General features: G+C 40.8%; 1 protein-coding gene across 1 annotated transcript in view; it reads right to left on the bottom strand.

The window, feature by feature from the left end:
- AFF2 (ALF transcription elongation factor 2) overlaps positions 1-18,733 on the bottom strand; it is a 775,685-nt gene that overhangs the window by 75,916 nt on the left and 681,036 nt on the right. The window contains exon 12 of the mRNA XM_082263635.1: positions 6,564-6,685. Within this exon, the coding sequence (XP_082119761.1) occupies positions 6,564-6,685 (122 nt within the window). The remainder of the gene's footprint in view (positions 1-6,563; positions 6,686-18,733) is intronic.

Raw genomic sequence — 18,733 nt, 5'->3', positions numbered from 1 at the left:
ATAGGATAGACAGCAGAGGCAGTCTTTTATGGGATCCCATATCCCTAGCAAATTAAATCAGGTACATCAGCATCAGGGGCTTGATAGCTGCTTGTTGATCCAGGACTAATTCATTTTGATAAATGTCAGCCGGTCAATGGAGTCTGAGGACAGACACACTCTTTTATCCATCACAAAACTTCCAGCAGCACTAAATGTCAGTTCGGAAAGCACGCTGGAAGCAGGACAGGCCAGTAGCTCCATTGCATATTGAGCAAGTTCTGGCCAGTGGTCCAACTCTCAAGACCCAGTAACCCAGTTGGAAAGGTTTCCAAGTCTGCTCTTGCTCCTAGATAATTCTGCACCATATGCTGCAGACGCTGCTGATAGTTGCTTAAACCTAACAGCCCTGGGTGCTGAGGACCAAAGAATTGTTTAAAGGTATCGGTCAGCCTTCTCCATCGCTCCTCCTTTAGCCAAACAAAGCCTCAGAAACACGTTGTCTAGGTAATGATTACCTCCCAGTGTCTGGAAATGTGTTACACAAATTTTTCTTCAAGGCGTCCTCAAGATGTTTCATCCTCTGCTCTGTGAAGGCAGGATGAGCTCTGCAATTTCATCAATGGATCAAGAAGGGTTGCCAACCAGTAATGATCTTTCTCCTTGATACCACAAATCCTCGGGTCCTTTGGCAGGCTTTGCAGTATCAGGGAGCCTATGCAGCGTAAGTTTGAGGAGGCATGAGATTCTTAGTCCTCTGGGTCACTAAGGATGACATTGTTAGGAGCAACCTCTCCCCATCCATGTACAACTCCTGGGGTTTCTGGGGAATTAAAACCATCCCTTGAAGACTGCTGTATGTTATCCTCTACATCCATGCTGCCACAATCCTCCTCCTCTTTCTCCTCCTCTTCCTCCTGTGTGTTTTGTGGCCCCACAGGAAAGTTATCTGCATAAAGGGGGCCTTGTGAAGAAAGGAAGTCCTCCTCTTCCTCCCGCTGTTCTACCTCAAATGCCCTGTCCATAATTCCACAATGTGTGTACTCCAGCAGGAAGACTAGAGGGACAGTGTCACTGATGCACGCATGTCGCCGCTCACCATCCTTGTGGTCTCCTCAAATGGTGACAGGACAGTGCATGCATTTTTTATCAGCAGCTACTGGTGTGGCGAAAAGTAGCCAAGCTCCCCTGAGCCTGTCCCTGTGCCATACTCACAAAGGTACTCATTGATGGCCCTCTGCTGCATGTGCAGCTGCTGCAGCATTGCCAATATTAAATTCCACCTGGTGAGCATGTCACAAATGAGGTGGTTGGTGGGCATGAATTCCTGTTGAATACCAGCCAGCCAAGCACTGGCATTGTATGACCACCAGAAATGGCCACAGAATTTTCTGGCCTGCCTCAGAAGATCTTGTAAGCCTGAGTACCTGTTCAAGAAATGCTGCACCACCAAATTCAGGACATGTGCCAAGTATGGAACAAGTGTCAAGTGTCCCTGTCAGAGGGCGGAGAGAAGGTTGGTGCCATTGTCGCATACAACCATTCCTGGCTCAAGCTGCCATGGTGTCAACCACCTCTAAGCCTGCCCCGGCAGAACTGACAGCATCTCTGCCCCAGTGTGGTTCCTATCCCCTAGACAGACCAACTGAAGCACTGCAGGACATCTTTTAGCCTGACTGCTTGTATAGCCCCTTGAACGCTTAGGGAACACTGCTGGTTCAGAGCACAATTCAACAGAAGAGGCCATAGAGGAAGAAGAAGAGGAAGGGGTGGAGCAGAAAGTTGTGGCAGAATCACCACCAATGTTTTGGAGGTGTGGTGGCGGAACAAGCTCCAGCACTGAACCCTGTCCTGCATCCTTCCCAGCTGCCAGCAGAGTTACCCTGTGCACTATGAAGGAAATGTAACGTCCCTGACCATGCCTGCTGGACCATGAGTCAGCAGTAATGTGAACCTTCCTGCTGATCACTCTGTCCAACGAGGCTACAACATTTCCTTCCACATGATGGTACAGAGCTAGAATGACCTTACGTGAAATAAATTTATTTTTGGAACCTTCCACTGGGGTACAGCACATTCTTCAAATTCACAAAGGGGAGCATAATCTATCAGATAAAAAGGCAGCAGTTGTAAAGAGCAAGCAAAAAGTTGGGGGAGCAAACCCTGAACATGTATTTCTAAAGCTGGTGCAGCTATGAACCAAGCGACATGTATATTAAAAAAGAATAGCGCACACATGCAAAAGAAATGACTATCAAATATGAAGACAATCCATAAATAAAAATGGGGATTTGGTCCCACCATTTGGCCAAGCTAGCATTTAGATGCTAAGCATATGGATGGCTGGGACAGTATTTCTTTTCACAGTTCAGCAACTGGGATAGCGAAATTTGCCTGCTGGTCAAATCAACAGGTGGTGTACTGCAAGCAGATTGGGTGCAAGTACCTATGGCACCCATTGCTATACCATCATCCCTGTCAGTGCAGGTTTTTGAGAGGACTTGAGGTATAGTAGGCGTAGAGATCCTAGATGAGGAGCAAGGAGAAGTCTTCATTTTATTATGATGTGGGTCTTTCAGGTGCTGTTGCCAACAGACTGCATGGCAGGTCATCATATGTCTTGTCAAGCATGTGGTGCTCAAGTGGCTGGTATTCTGGCCACGCTTGATCCGCTTCAGACAGAGATTGCAAACAGCAATGCTGCGGTCTGCTGCACATGTGTTGAAAAAATCCCACACCAATGAACCCTTGGAAGTCAGTGGGGAGTTGGCAGCACCCTGCACCTGCGGAGCTCTGTGATGTGATGTAATAGGATGGCTGCCCTTAAGCTTGCCCTTGAAGGACATCCTGCCTCGTTGGAGTTGCTCTGCCTCCTCCTCACTTTCCTACTCTATTCTCTCAGGCACCCAAGTACGGTCAGTGACCTCATCATCCCCTCCCTCCTTGTCACTAGAGCAAACTTGTCAGTATGCTGCAGCTTTTGGATCATGACTGCTAGTTTCTTGTTCATCATTGTCACCCCCACTCTCTAGGCTCACGTTATTCCCTTCCTCAACCTAGGAACCGACATCAGAGCATTCAAATTGTTGTGCATTCTACAGCATCATGTAACTGACACTATGATTGAATAATTCAGGTGACTCCTCCGTGCATGATGGTGAGGCAACGGAAGGAGTAGCTGTGGACAAGGACCCTGTGGAAAAGGCCGCTTTGGCAGCTACGGTGGAAGGCAAACTAGTATGAGCCTGGGTGACGGAGGATGAGGAGGATGAGGACGGCTTAGTTATCCACCCCACCAACTCTTCTGCATGTTGTGGCTCAATAACACGGCCAGCACTGGAAAAAAAGGACAAGCGTGCCCCACCTGCAGAGGATGCACCATGTCCGCGACCACCATTTTTCACTGTGGACACAGAGACTGCTTGCCATAGTTTAGTGGCCTGTGAGTGTCTACCTCTCCTTGTTGGCCTTTCAGACATAATGGGAATTTTTGGGGGGGTTTTATAACTTTTAAATATAGAATGTGGGATGGAAATATGATGCTTGGGTGCAATACTTTTGTGCTTGGTGCACACTAAACTTTTTTATTATTCTTTTTTATTTTTTGGGGAGGATTTCTAAAACTTTTTTATTATAGCGCGTGGGAAGGGAATATGGTGCTTGGGTGCAATACTTTTGTATTTGGTGCACTATAAACCATTTTATTATAGTTTTATTTTAATAAAGAAAAACCTAATAAAGCCCAAAAAAAGAAAACCCCTGCTGATGCAGAAGGAATAGCACCTATGATGCAAAAGGGGGGACAACAATTACGCCCTAAAAAAATTAGTACTGCTGCGCCACAAAAAAATCACTGCTGACACAGACGTACTAGCACCTACGATACTGAAGGCGGAGTACTAATATTTCAGCAACAGAACCTGAGGCTGCAATATATATATATATATTGAAAAAAGAAAATATATCCATAACAAAAAAAATGGGATCAGTGCGGTGACACAGACGTGTTGTATACACCAACACTTCAGTGGCCCCACTACACTGTGTTACACAAGAATCACAGCACAGCACTACACTGACTGCACTACACTGTGTTACACAAGAATCCACACAGTACTACACTAAATTGAGTGCAGTACCTTGTGTTACACAAGATGAATCAGCACGGTACTACACTAAACTGACTGCAGTACACTGTGTTACACAAGATGAATCAGCACAGCACTACACTACACTGACTGCAGTACACTGTGTTACACAAGATGAAATAGCACAGCACTACACTACACTGACTGCACTACACTGTGTTACACAGGAAGAATCAGCCCTACACTACACTGCACTGACTGCATTAAACTTGAAAGCACAATCCACTAACCACCCTGCCTAATCTCCAATTCAATGATTGGCTAAAGGCACCCTGCCTTTGGCCAATCATGGCTCTGACAGGACATTGTACTGTGATTGGCCGAAGCATACAGGTCAGGTGCATGCTTTGGCCAATCACAAGCACTTAATGCACTGCGATCGCACAGTGCTTTATGAGGCGCTCATCAGCGGGCAAACTTCCTGCCAAGCGTCCCACTTTTTCGTGTGTTTGGCAAACACAAGGACACCCAATGTTAGAGTAGAACTTAGGTTTGACTCAAACGTTAAGCCCATAACTATTGGTGAATGGTGAAAATGTTTCAAAACTCAGATGAACTGAAAACGTTGCTCCCATGTGTGGTGGAGGTCTGAGTGCTATTGACGTAATATTATTAGATCTTTTTTTTTTCCTATAGTGTCCAACAATGTTTATACTGTATAAGAGAAAGAGGCTGTCTGAAGATCTCTCAGACTATGCAGCACTGTAAGTGTATTTGTCATTTACTATCTCCAACTAGATTTAAACACTCCCAGTGATTTATAAAAGTGACAAACCTTTCCTCTCCCTTTCATGAAAGGAAAAGCATCATTAGTCGACATTAATTGTAACATATCGTTGAGCTGATTGTTAGCTAGCTTTGGGCTGTAACTACTCTAAAAATGGAGTTTTAATTGCAATAATAACCAATTGTGAATGAATTTATTGGAATAATTAAACATGTTTAATGGCTTAATTTGCCAACATGTTTTTCTAATTGAAATGCAACGACAAACAGTTAATAAAGCTGAAGAAGCAGCCTTTCCTTCAGTGGATTTATGTATGAAAGGCAAAGAGCTGCCAATTACCTGCATGTCATTTGTGTACAATAAAATGTATTTAATATGTATAACAATTATCAGCCTGTGAATTCTTACTAGTCAGAGATCTTTACTGGCAATGGAATCATTCCCTGTACTACATTATATTTAGTAGTTGGATTAAAAATGTGTCGCAAGTACCAACTGTAGACAACAGTAGCCAATTTTAATAATATCCTTCTTACTACATTGATATAACCTTAAACTATATCAATACCAATTTTTTCTTTTTTTTTGGATAAAGTAGAGGAAGTTTTTAATTCTTGTACATTTTTTTGGCTGTCTGTGCTTTGTTGGAGAGTTTTCCAATCATATTCTTCAGACCAAGCAGAAAGTGATTGGAAACCTCCCCAAAGTAAGGGTAAATCACCACTTAGACAGTTGTCATCCCCATTGCAAGATTTCCCCTAATCTCCACTTTTAGTGACAACTGTACAGTTTTGAAATTCCCACCACTTTCTGTCCCCACATGAAGCAATAAAAACCTGACAAAGGTTCTATCCTACTACACTCAAGTCTAGCCAAAAATAAAAAAAAATGATTGTGTTAGATATCCATTTTTCTAGCAGTTTAACAAGTCAATATAGGCACAGGCATATTCACCTTAAGAACACTTGTGGACCAGTGTCCAGGCCATCAGGGGTAGAGGGGCAGCACTAAAACCCAGAAGTTACAAACTATGGGAATTTTGTTTCCCTCTCCCGGCTACCTTCGGCAAATTCAGCAAGTGAACTGTAGGATTAAGGGGTTTTAAGGGATGTTGCAAGGAGTCAGAAGAATCTTTATTACTCAGATCACATGAAACCATTTCTCCTTCTCTGTACAATTGTGCATAAAACCCAGGCAGCATGCTGCCTCCAACAGAGCATTTTGGCTTTAGGTTTATTTAAAATAATGACAACACAAATGACAAAGATTGTTTAAAGGGGCATCATCATTCAGGTGTGCCTATTGCAGCAAAACATCTACATATATCCTTGAGCCTGTGTGTGCACCAATCAGTGTATAATATTTACTTTATCAGTATTTTTTCTAATGTAGGTTCAAAAATAGCTGATTGTTTTTAAAAACCCTAGCTTTTCAATTTTTAACCAAAAATTTAAATAATGGGATGCATTAGATGTTAGGTAAATTATTGTACTTTTATACCACATCTATTTCAATTATGCCCTATTTATAATCAGGCTAAAAGGTATACCCAAATAATCTAACATACTGCCATTAGTTTATTTAAGAAAAAGATTAAAAAAAAAAAACATAATATAACAAACTATAAACAATTTATAGAGCAAACACTACCCCATAACATGCAAATAAACACTTTCAAAACACATATTTAGGAAGAAAAACAAACTCACTCTTTAGTGCTAGTTGTCCTATTAGGAATTGGAGAGATGCATGGAGGGAGGAGACAGGGGGTAATAGAGTCATCCAAACGCTGTTTCTTGCTGTCACTCTGTATGTCACTGCTTTCAGATTGCTTTAAATTAAATTGGTAAGACAGTTTATTAAATGCAATGCTCCCAACCCCAAGAATTGCTTTGTTTCTGTTACATAAATATATTGATGGAAACTGGAAGCATACTAGTACTCATTCATGGATTTTTTGGAAAGCCAACAAAAGCCTAGGTCTAGGGAGACAAAACTTAGGGAAATGTTCATTTTAATCAGATTGCCCTTTCTTGTTTTTTTACATCTTTCTTCTAGGAATTGCAGTTGTTGGATGCAGTTACAGTATCTGAGTTATACATGACTGTGATGCCAAAAAATTGTGTGGTTGCATAGGTAATCTAATAGAATTGTAATTTGACTGCAATCCATCTAATGCAAACAAGTAGAATATTTCACTGCCAGGTTCACAGAACAAGTTTGAAAACTAAAGTTAACATAAAAAAGGAGCTACCCACCATCTGTTTGATTTGAATCACTGGCCTATTTAATTTTGAATCAACATTTATAACGATTACCACAATTTTTCTATCATATATTAAGCTAGCATTTAAGGATAACAAGCCTCAAGGCAAACACAAGCTTTGTTAACTAAGTGGTTGCTTAATTTATTAAATTTAAAAACATACAAGTGCAGACAGGCTTTCTATTTTAGCTACTTTAGCCTAACATTTTATTGTAGCTAACCAGCAATATTTAATAGGCCAATGCAAACCAAAACTAGTATTTCGGTTTCCACTAAAACATAGTGATGGTGCCAATCTATCGCCATTGGATTCTCCATCTTTTTGTTTTATGATATGAGGAATGCATTGGGAATTTGACACCAGTGAAAGGCAGTTTGGGCCAGATCCACCCTTTAGAATATGTTTCTTTGGGGTAACAATACAGATTAGTAATACACTATATTATACACTTTGGTCATCGTATCAAATAAGGAATATAATACAGCATAAAACAACAATACAATGTTATTCAAAACTTATAGTTGCAAGAATTATAATGTGTGCAGTGATGTTCTACCCACAGTGTTGGTAGTACTACCTACTCCACTTTTTGGAGAATGCAGCAAAATTGCTATCCAAAGTGAGGCACATTTGGCAATTGCTATTTAATAGTTGTTGCAAAATATAATGAAGCCCAGCAGCTACATTATGGTCAGGGATGTGCTGACATACTTCAATGTGGTCAAGAAAACAGATTATTGTTTAGTGCCCCAGTTCACATGTGGTCAGCCAATCGTGTTGAGGAACATAAGCTAAAACAGGAACCGCAAAAAGTGGGGGGAGACCAGAACTATAAGACTGTCACAAGGGGACACACAGGTAATAGTAGAAAAGCTTTATTGAAAAAATTTAATAACACCAATAATACAAGAAAATACATTCACCACCTCACAGATAAAAAATAAACAATATTGTTATAAATAAAAAGACCAAGATTGGAAAAGCACACATGCATTGTCCTCTGCATTCACACGATTATTCAAATTGCATACAGATGTCTGGTCAGTCTCAGATATAACCGCTGAATGAAATATGCTGAAGGTCGTGTATCCTGTAAGGAAATCGCAGATTAGAGGCAACAGCTGTTGTGGCACTGACAGTTCCCCCTAGTGCTGATGCAAATAGAGCAAGGGAAATTCCACACTGACAGGTAACCCAATATAAATGGGCAGGTTCCAAGTGAAGAGCGGCCATTCCAAAGGATAAACATATAGGAAGTGGGGGAGGTGCACTGTAGTTAAATCCCAAGGGCTCCCAGAGGCTCTGAGGAAGCTCCTGATTGGCCAGCGAAACATGTCAGTGGGACGTTATTCCTTACGCTGACCAATAGGATTGGATGACGGCTGCACACTCATCCAGCTGACTATGGAGTTTACCAAGCCGACTTGGTGGGACTTTCAACTGAACTGAGCCGTTCATCTCTGTCTTTGACCAGAACCAAGTGAACAGTGGTTGACTGGGTTGAGCCATGCATTAGCTGCAGTACGATCTGTTTTTTGCTCATCTGAAACTGTCTATTATACATTTCCCCCCTCCCATACAGGACTGTAATTTGATATACTTTACCAGCAACGGGGCTGAGCTGCCAGTTACACAGTGGATACTACATACACCAAATGCTTTGGGACTGAACTACAGTACACCTCCCCCGTTTACTTCTTGCTACTCTCTGGCATTATTGCTCTCTACTTGGAACTTTTCCATCTATGCCGGGTTACCTGTCAATGTGGAAAATCTTTGCTCTACTTGTACCAGTAGTAGGGTGAACCGTCAGTGTCATACACCACATGGCGGGAAATTCAATTGAACCGTACATTTCATTGTTTGGCCAGAGTAAAGTGAATGAGGACAGTCTGCTGATATATCTCATGACAACGGGGTTGAGTTGCTTGCTATTTTGTGGACACCACTTATATCCAATGCTTTGAGATTGAACTACAGTGCACCTCTCCAAATTCCTATATGTTTATCCTTTGGAACGGCCGCTCTTCACTTGGAACCTGCCCATTTATATTGGGTTACCTGTCAGTGTGGAAGTTCCCTTGCTCTATTTGCATCAGCACTAGGGTGAACCGTCAGTGCCACAAAAGCTGCTGCCTCTAATCTGCGATTTCCTTACAGGATACACGACCTTCAGCATATTTTATTCAGTGGTTATATCTGAGACTGACCAGACATCTTTATGCAATTTGAATGATCGTGTGAATGCAGAGGGCAACGCATGTGTGCTTTTTCAATCCTGGTCTTTTTCTTTATAACAACGTTGTTTATTTTTTATCTGTGAGGTGGTGGACGTATTTTCTTGCATTATTTATTGTTATTTAATTTTTTCAATAAAGTCTTTCTACTATTACCTGTGTGTACCCTTGTGACAGTCTTAGAGTTCTGGTCTCCCCCTCTTTTTGCATTCCATTACCTCTGTCACGGGACTGGATCAAACATTTGGCTTTGATGATAAGGTACATTAAGGCGATAGGAGTACCATGGTTACCATGTAATCTCCCTTCAACAATGTGGTTTTGATCCGGTGGAGACCCCCCAGTTTCTTAAAACAGGAACCGATATACCTTTGTATATCTATAACCTACTGCTTTCCCTTGGTTGCTGGTGATTACCCGAACAAACCGGATAGATATACAGTTTTATTTGTTTATCTGTTTGGAGAGACACTTTCCTTAAATATTGCAATTTTATCAATGCTGATTTTTATATGTATTATTGGCAGTCATGTAAACAGATCTTCCAGAACTTTTCTTTGCCTTAGTGGCACAGGGTGACTCCAGACAGCTGAGCCTTGCAATCAGTTTGTTTTAGTTCACTTTCTAAATATGCTGGCAGCCAGGAGTCCAGATTAATCAGTATTTATTTTTTCTATCTGGAACACCAGAAATACATTTTTTTTACTTAAATTGTATCTAACACCAACCATTTTTGTTTTGTAGAGAGTAGGGAATGAATAAAATGGTTTTCCTTGTACTGTAGACACAAAAGGAAGTCAGAGGACATACAGTATCTCAGAAAAGTGAGTACACCCCTCACATTTTTGTAAATATTTTAATATATTTTTTCATGTGACAACACTGAAGAAATGACACTTTACTACAGTGTAAAGTAGTGAGTGTAAAGCTTGTATAACAGTGTAAATTTGCTGTCCTCTCCAAATAACTCAACACAAAGCCATTAATGGCTAAACTGCTGGCAACAAAAGTGAAAAGTCAAAATTTCCAAATTGGGCCCAATTAGCCATTTTCCCACCTCGGTGTCATGTAACTTGTTAGTGTTACAAAGTCTCAGGTGTGAATGGGGAGCAGGTGTGTTAAATTTGGTGTTATCGCTCTCACTCACTCATACTGGTCACTGGAAGTTCAACATGACACCTCATGGCAAATAACTCTCTGAGGATCTGAAAAAAAGAATTATTGCTATACATAAAGATGGCCTAGGCTATAAGAAGATTGCCAAGACCCTGAAACTGAGCTGCAGCATGGTGCCCAAGATAATACAGTGGTTTAACAGGACAGGTTCCACTTAGAACAGGCCTCGCCATGGTCGAACAAATAAGTTGAGTGCACGTGCTCAGCGTCATATCCAGAGGTTGTCTTTGGGAAATAAATGTATGAGTGCTGCCAGCATTGCTGCAGAGGTTGAAGGGGTAGGAGGGGGGGTCACCTTGTCAGTGCTTAGACCATACACCGCATGCTACATCAAATTGGTCTGCATGGCTTTCATCCCAGAGGGAAGCCTTTTCTAAACATGATAAACAAGAAAGCCCGCAAGCAGTTTGCTGAAGACAAGAAGACTAAGGAAATGGATTACTGAAACCATGTCCTGTGGTCTGATGAGACCAAGATAAACTTATTTTGTTTGAGATGGTGTCAAGCATGTGTGGCAGCAACCAGGTGAGGAGTACAAAGACAAGTGTGTCTTGCCTACAGTCAAGCATGGTGGGGGAGTGTCATGGTCTGGGGCTGCATGAGAGCTGCCAGCAGAGGGGAGCTACATCTTCATTGAGGGAACCATGAATGCCAACATGTACTGTGGCATACTAAAGTAGAGCATGATCCCCTCCCTTTGGAGACTGGACCACATGGCAGTATACCAACATGATAATGACCCCAAACACACCTCCAGGATGACCACTGTCTTGCTAAAGAAGCTAAGGGTAAAGGTGATGGACTGGCTAAGCATGTCTCCATACCTAAACCCTATTGAGCATCTTTGGGGCATCCTCAAATGGAAGGTGGAGGAGCTCATGGTCTCTAACATCCACCAGCTCTGTGATGTCGTCATGGAGAAGTGGAAGAGGACTCCAGTGGCAACCTGTGAAGCTCTGGTAAAGGCCCAGGAGGGTTAAGGCAGTGGTGGAAAATAATGGTGGCCACACAAAACATTGTCACTTTGGACATTTACACTTAGGGGTTTACTCACTTTTGTTGCCAGAGGTTTAGATATTATTTACTGTATGTTGAGTTATTTTGAGGGGACAGAAAATTTACAATGTTATACCAGCTGTATGCTCACTACTTTACATTGTAGCAAAATGTAATTTCTTTAGTATTGTCACATGAAAAGATACAATAAAATATTTACAAAAATGTGAGGGATGTACTCACTTTTGTGAGATACTGTACATCAAATGTGAGACAATTCCCTTCTTAGAGAGCTAACACTAAAACAAGGTTCGAATCCCGATTAAATTTTCACTGTCTTCCAGTTCCAGTGACAGTGATCACTAGGAGAAATAAAGACGTTTAATCACCATGGTGGGAACACAGTCTGCAATAAAAACCAAACAGGGGTTCTAACCATTGTATACTCAATTCAAAACCACAAAAAGTTGTGTCATATAATTCTGGTGTCTACAGAGATTGATTGTTAATTCATGATAAATTACCCAAGTGACTCTTGATCACACTACTGAGAAAATACAAATCCCAATTACTCTGCTGTCTGATAGTGAGCACTATAAAAACTGAAAAATACAAGATCCATTTTTTTTTTTTTTGGGGGGGGGGTAATAGAACTGGGATGGGTTTTTTTTTATCAGAGAAATCAACGCAACCTGTCACATTTGCTTGTTGCTGCACAGTAATAACAAAAACAAATATCACGTTGTGGTTTAGGCCTAGGCACAGAAAGTTTTGACATATAATTCTGGTGCCTATAGGGGTTTGATTGTTAATCCAGGACAAAGCCTAAATGACACAAGTGACTCGTGATCACACTACTAAGAAAATACATATCCCTATTACTCTGCTGTCTGATGGTGAGCACTATAAAAACTGAAATATACAAGATCCATTTTTTTTTTTTGGGGGGGGGTTAAAAGAACTAGGAAGGGTTGTTTATAAGAGAGATCCTTGCAACCTTTCAAATTTGCTTGTTACTGCACAGTAATAACAAAAACAAATATCACTTTGTGGTTTAGGCCTAGGCAATACACTGCATATACAGTACAGTGGGTATAGAAAAGAATCACCCCCCTTTAAAATAATCAAATTTTGTTGCTTTGCAGCCTGAAGTGGAGACAGACACTGTTTTGTTTTATCCAGCTGTATTTACTCAACTCAGTGCAACTTATAACACCCAACTGAAAGATATAACACCAACATGTCATAAAAAAATTTATATAGATTTACTGTGTCAGTTTTTTTGTTGAACCACCTTCTTTTGCTTTAATTACAGCCTTTATATCTTTGGGATATGTCTCTACTAACTTTGCACATCCAGACTTGGATGGTGAGCTGTATTGGATTTCTGCCAGACATATTGTTTGATGTTAAGGCAAAATAATTAAATTTTAGTCTCATCTGACCATAACACCTTTTTTCATGCGGCCTCAGAATCTTAAAGGTGCATTTTGGCAAAGCTCAGTCGTGACTGCATGTGGCCTTTCTTTTCCCTCCCATACAAACCACATTTGTGGATAATTTGTGATATTATTGTCACATGCACACAATGACCACTCTGTGTCATAAATGTCTGCATCTGCTTAAGATTTGCTGTAGGCCTCTTAGTAGCCTATCTGACAAGTTTCCTCCTGGCTCCTTGACCCAGTTTGGAGCGAGGTCCTGATCAAGGGAGGGTCTGTGTTGTACCAAATACCTTCCATTTCTTAATAATATACTTTGCTGTGCTTCTAAGCATTTGACATTTTTTTGTATCCATCTGACTTGTGCCTGTCCACAATTTTGTGATATTTTGACAATGCCTTGCCAGCCATAGTTGATTGTTTGCTTTGGCTGCACTATCAGGGAATGAAATACTCCAGGAAAGCTCTTTTCATACTGAGCTAATCAAAATGACCACAGCTGGTCACAGTTGAAAGTCAAATGGCTTTGTGTGTCATTATGAAGGTGGTTAGATACACCTGATTGAGTTAACAAGTCATTTTTAGGAGGGGGTGATCCTTTTTAAAACTCTGTGATTGATTTAGATTTTTTTTTTATGACATGTTGGCATTATATCTTACACTTGAATGTTATAAGTTGCACTGAGAAAATACAGCTGGGTAAAACAAAAGCGGTGTATGTCTTCATTTAAGGCTGCAGAGCAACAAAATGTGATTATTTTAAAGGGGGTGATTATTTTCTATATCCACTGTATAACATGTATATATAGGGGAAAAATGTAAGTTTAAGATTAGTATGAAAGGGTTAGAACTCCTGTCAACTTTTTATTGACCTGTGTTCCCCCTAAGCAAATCCAGTCTTTCTGTGTGTCCTGGTGGCCATTGTCAGAAAGACAGAAAGTGATGGATAATCTAAACTTGTATACCTCTCACCAGAACAGGAGGTGAGGGGAAATAGGAACATCTATTCTGGTGACAACTGTCTAAGGCCCCTTTCACATAGTGTTTTTTCAGCAGGGGATTTGTCCTCTTATCCCTTGCTAAGCTGAGTGGAGCAGTCAGATGACAGGTCTTTGCCCACTCTGCTTATGCAGAGTGAGGGCACAGACACAACCCACTCTGCTCTTTGGGCAGTCGAATGTAAATGGACTGGCTGACATAAGTTAGTTTACATCTGACTGCCCATAGAGGAGAATAGAGGGTCTGATTGGGACCGCCTGAAAAAACTGATGGGTGGACCCAATCAGACCTCTCGTGGAAGGGGCCTAAGCGAGGCATTCCCCTAACTTTGTAGAGATCTCTTCTTGCTTCTTTTTTCATTTAAAGGCAAAGAAAGGAAGGGAAATCATGAAAGAGACAACAAAAAATAACAGGGTAGGGGTTTTAACTAGCGATCGACCGATATTCGTTGCCGATACCGATATTTTGGTCAATGCATATCGGTATCGGCCGATATTGGCCGATATTTTTGTACATTTAAAAATTTCTATTTATTTTTTCTTTGACAGGTACTCTTGTGGAGGGATCTGGGGGTCTAAAAGACCCCAAACCCCTCCTCTGCACTTAAAAGCATTCAAAACACCAAGTTTGGCTGTTTTAAATGCTGTCATTTTTTGAATCTGGCGCCAGTACCCAGAAGTGATGTCACATGCAGGCTGGTTGCCTGGGTCTCCCGGTGGGACAGGATACCCGGGCGAACCGCGGAAGGTGGCGGGGGGGCGCCCCCTCCCGCTCCTTGTAATGACAGCCGAGCAGCTTCTTAGCCGCATCGGTTGTCATTACAAGACAACCGACCATAGGCTATGGACGCCAGTACTGGGGTGATGCCTCTAGCTGCAGGCATCACTCCTGTACAAGCACTTTCCCGAAATATCGGCAATATCGGTCACCTTGGTGGCCGATTCCGATATAGCGGGGAAAGTGCAGATCAGCCCTTGCTATATCGGCTATATAGTTTTGACCCTCCCCTACTCTATCCAAAACAAAAAAAAGTTTTGGCTATTGGGTATACATAAGACATGGAGCTACAAAGTCTCACTCTCTATACCATACTCAGAAGTTACGTCTGCTTTTTATTTAAAAGAATAGAGAAAATTTAGTTATGTAATTTTTTTTAGACAATAACATCTTAGTAAGGTTCTATGTTGAAATAAATCTAATAACCACTTGAACACTGTCAATATTAAAACAATATAATTTGCTTTCTTTGCTTCTTGGGTTTCAGAGATCTTCTTTCTGTGTGTTACAGTGAACTAGCTGAAGAACGTATACCATTCAACTACTGAGATTTATTGAGTATCCAACAGATTTGACCTTCTTTTTGTGTATTTAGGTCAGCTCTGCTCCTTATGAATCATGTAATGAAACATATAACATCTATATAATCTACAGGAGATACTGTTCACGGATACTGTAATACTGTCAACAGTAACATTTGAGACCTGGTGGCACAGTCAGTTAAGCACACAATAAACTTACTTGGCTGTGTGCACATATTATAGTATGCATTAACACTTTTCACAAACTCATTAACCTCACTCACTATGATAACTAGCAAAGCATAATACACTAAAATGTGCTTGTTTAATTTTTACACATGTTGTACATGCATTGACCATATTGATGGTCATATGGTATAATTATTTTTTCTCTTCCAAGTCAATGCCAGAAAACCCTATTTTATTTTTATATATTATTACTGAAAGTCTCTGTCAGAAGTGTATAGTATAACTCCAATCATTAAACAAGATATAGCATTTGTATTGCCAGGTCCCTATAAGTAATCTGATAGATTTGGTTAGAGAATATTTTAAAAAGTATAAATACAAACTGGGCCTAATAACAATCAATCATTTTCAATACATAAAATTGCAAGAACATAAAAAACGTAAACATTTTTTATGATTTAAAAAAATAATATTAAGACCCCATGCACACTGGACGTTTTTACAGCTGCCGTTTTTTTGCGTCTGAAGCTAGTAAACTCCCTAACATGTTGTCCTATGTGGCACACATAGACTGTTATCATCAGTTTTTGGCAGGGGCATTTTCTGGCTGGACAAAAAAAAAACAGAACTAGTGGAGGCTTTTTTCAGCTGTAAAAATGCTCTAACTCTGATAAAAGATTAAAAACACTGAAAAATGCCAAAAAAGCAGCCATTAGGTGTGTATCAAGTTTTTGAGCCATAAGCTTTCGTGAGAGTATAGTTTTGCTAAAAAAAAGCTTAAAAACGCTACAGCTGAAAAAAGCTAAAAAATGCTGAAAAAAGGCTACTGCAAAAATGCTGAAAAACTCCTTCTAAAGCTACAGCTTTCTACTGGTGTTTTGATAACATCTAGTGTGCATGAGGCCTTTTAGTCAGATGATGTGTTGCAGGGGAGGTACCAAACATTTCTTTATTGCCCTAGATTAATATAAGACTTCATATTACAAAATGTAATTTCCATAGAGTCATAAAATGCCATTCTTGAATAAATTTGGTACTTAGTAAAGTGATTCTAAAGCCGTTTTTTCACAATGAACCGAATAAGAAATGGTTAAAACCCCTGTCACTTTCTATTATGTTTCACTGGGGAAATTTCCCTTCACTTCCTGTCTGTGAGAGGGAAGTGAAAGGAAAAGGAAATCCTTCCTTAGCTGTCACTAAAACAGATGTACCAGTTGGAAGACTCCTCCTCTATTCCTGTTTTGGTGGCATATCAAATTTTGTGATTTTCTCTAATTTTCAGTCCTTGTAGATCCACCAGGACAAATAGAGGGTTAATGTTCCTTACCCGGACACAGACAGCAATAGAAAACTGTGAGATATGAAAGTAAGAGGCACTGAATCCAAATGTACATTATTTTTATTATTATAATACAGGATTTATATAGTGCCAACAGTTTGCATAGTGCTTTACAGTGTAAAGGTAGACAGTACAGTTACAATACAATTCAATACAGGAGAAATCAGAGGGCCCTGCTTGTTAGAGCTTACAATCTAAAAGGGAGGGTCAAGTGATTCTACTCCATCAGTCCATCCCCCACAGCTATTACCTTTTGTATCACTTGACCCTCCCTCCTAGATTGTAAGCTCTAACGAGCAGGGCCCATTGATTCATCCTGTATTGAATTTTATTGTAACAGTACTGTCTGTCCTCATTTAAAAGCACTGCACAAACTGTTGGCACTATAGAAATCCTGTATAATATTAATAATACAAAAGGTAATAACTGTGGGGGATGAGCTGATGGAGAAAATAAAAAATACAGTTGTTAGCTGGAGGCAGGATAGGCTTCTCTGAAGAGAAAAGCTTTTCAAGGATCACCTAAAAGTGGATAGAGTAGGAGATAGTCAAACAGATTGGGGTAGGGAATTCCATAGGATCGGAGAGGCTCAGGAGAAGTCCTGGAGGCAAGCATTGGAGGAGATGACAAAGGAACTAGGGAGCAGAAGGTCTTGGGAGGAACAAAGAGAATGATTTGGTTGGTATTTTTAGACTAGGTTAGTGATGTAGTTGGGGGCCAAGTCATGGATTGCTTTGTAAGTTATTGTTAGTATTTTTTATTTAATTCATTAGCTGAGTGGCAGCCAATGGACAGATTGGCAGAGAGGGGTAGCAGACTCTGAGCAGTTTGTAAGGTTGAAAAGTCTAACAGCAGCATTCATGATGGACTGAATCGGGGATAGCCTATTTAAAGGTAAGCCAATGAGAAGGGAGTTGCAGAGAGATGACCAGGAAGTGAATTAGGAACTTTGTGGTGTCATTGGTTAGGAAGGGGCATATTTTGGAGATGTTGCAAAGGTTGAGGTGACAAGCTTTGGAAAGTGATAGGATGTGCGGCCTAAAGGACAGTTCGAAGTCCAAGATAGCACCTAGCACCCTGGCATGCGGGGATAGGTTGATGGCTGTGCCATTGATCTTGACTGAGAAGTCAGGGGAAGAGGCATGTAAGAGATAAAACATTATAAGCTTGGTTTTGGACAGGTTGGGTTTGAGGAAGTGGTTTGACATCCAGACTGATATTTCTGTTAGCAAATTAGAGATGTGTGAGGAGACTGATGGAGTGAGCTGAGGGGTAGGGAGATAGATTTGGGTGAAATTATAATGAAAGGCAATCAGCTGACCGAGGGAGGAGGTGTAGATAGAGAATAGGAAAGGTCAAAGAAAAGAAACTTGGGGGACTCCTACAAAGAAATGAAGAGGAGAGGAGTATGTAAGTGACACTAAAGGTGCGATAGGATAGGTAGAATTCGAGCCAGCGAAGACCACAGCCACGGAGACCAAAGGAGTAAAGTTTTTTTTGAGGAGGAGTGCTCAACCGTATCAAAGGTAGCCAAAAGGTCCAGAAGTAGGAGTACAGAATAGTGCCCATTAGTTTTTGCTGAGTTTAAGGAGAGCGGTTTCTGTGGAGTGTTGCAGGCATATCCAGACTGAAGGGGATAAAGAAGGTTATTCTTAATGAGGTGGTCACTCAGTTGGTTGTAGACCAGGTGTTCAAGACTTTGGAGGAAAAGGGGAGTAAGGAGATGAGGCATAGGTTATTAAGATTGGTGGGGTTCAAGGAAGGATTTTTAAGTATGGGGTTGACTAATGCATGTTTTAGAGGGTTGGAAAAGATGCAAGAAGAGAGGGAAAGATTGAAGATGTGGGTTAGAGAGTGTAGGATAGAGTCAGAGGGTGACCACAATGTTTGAGTGGGAACTGGGTCCAGGTGGTTAGATGGGCATTATAAATAAGTT

This window comes from Pelophylax lessonae, assembly GCF_965119305.1.
Source record: "Pelophylax lessonae genome assembly, chromosome: 7".
In the NCBI taxonomy this organism is placed as follows: Eukaryota; Metazoa; Chordata; class Amphibia; order Anura; family Ranidae; genus Pelophylax; species Pelophylax lessonae.
This window is presented reverse-complemented; position numbering and strand designations above follow the sequence as displayed.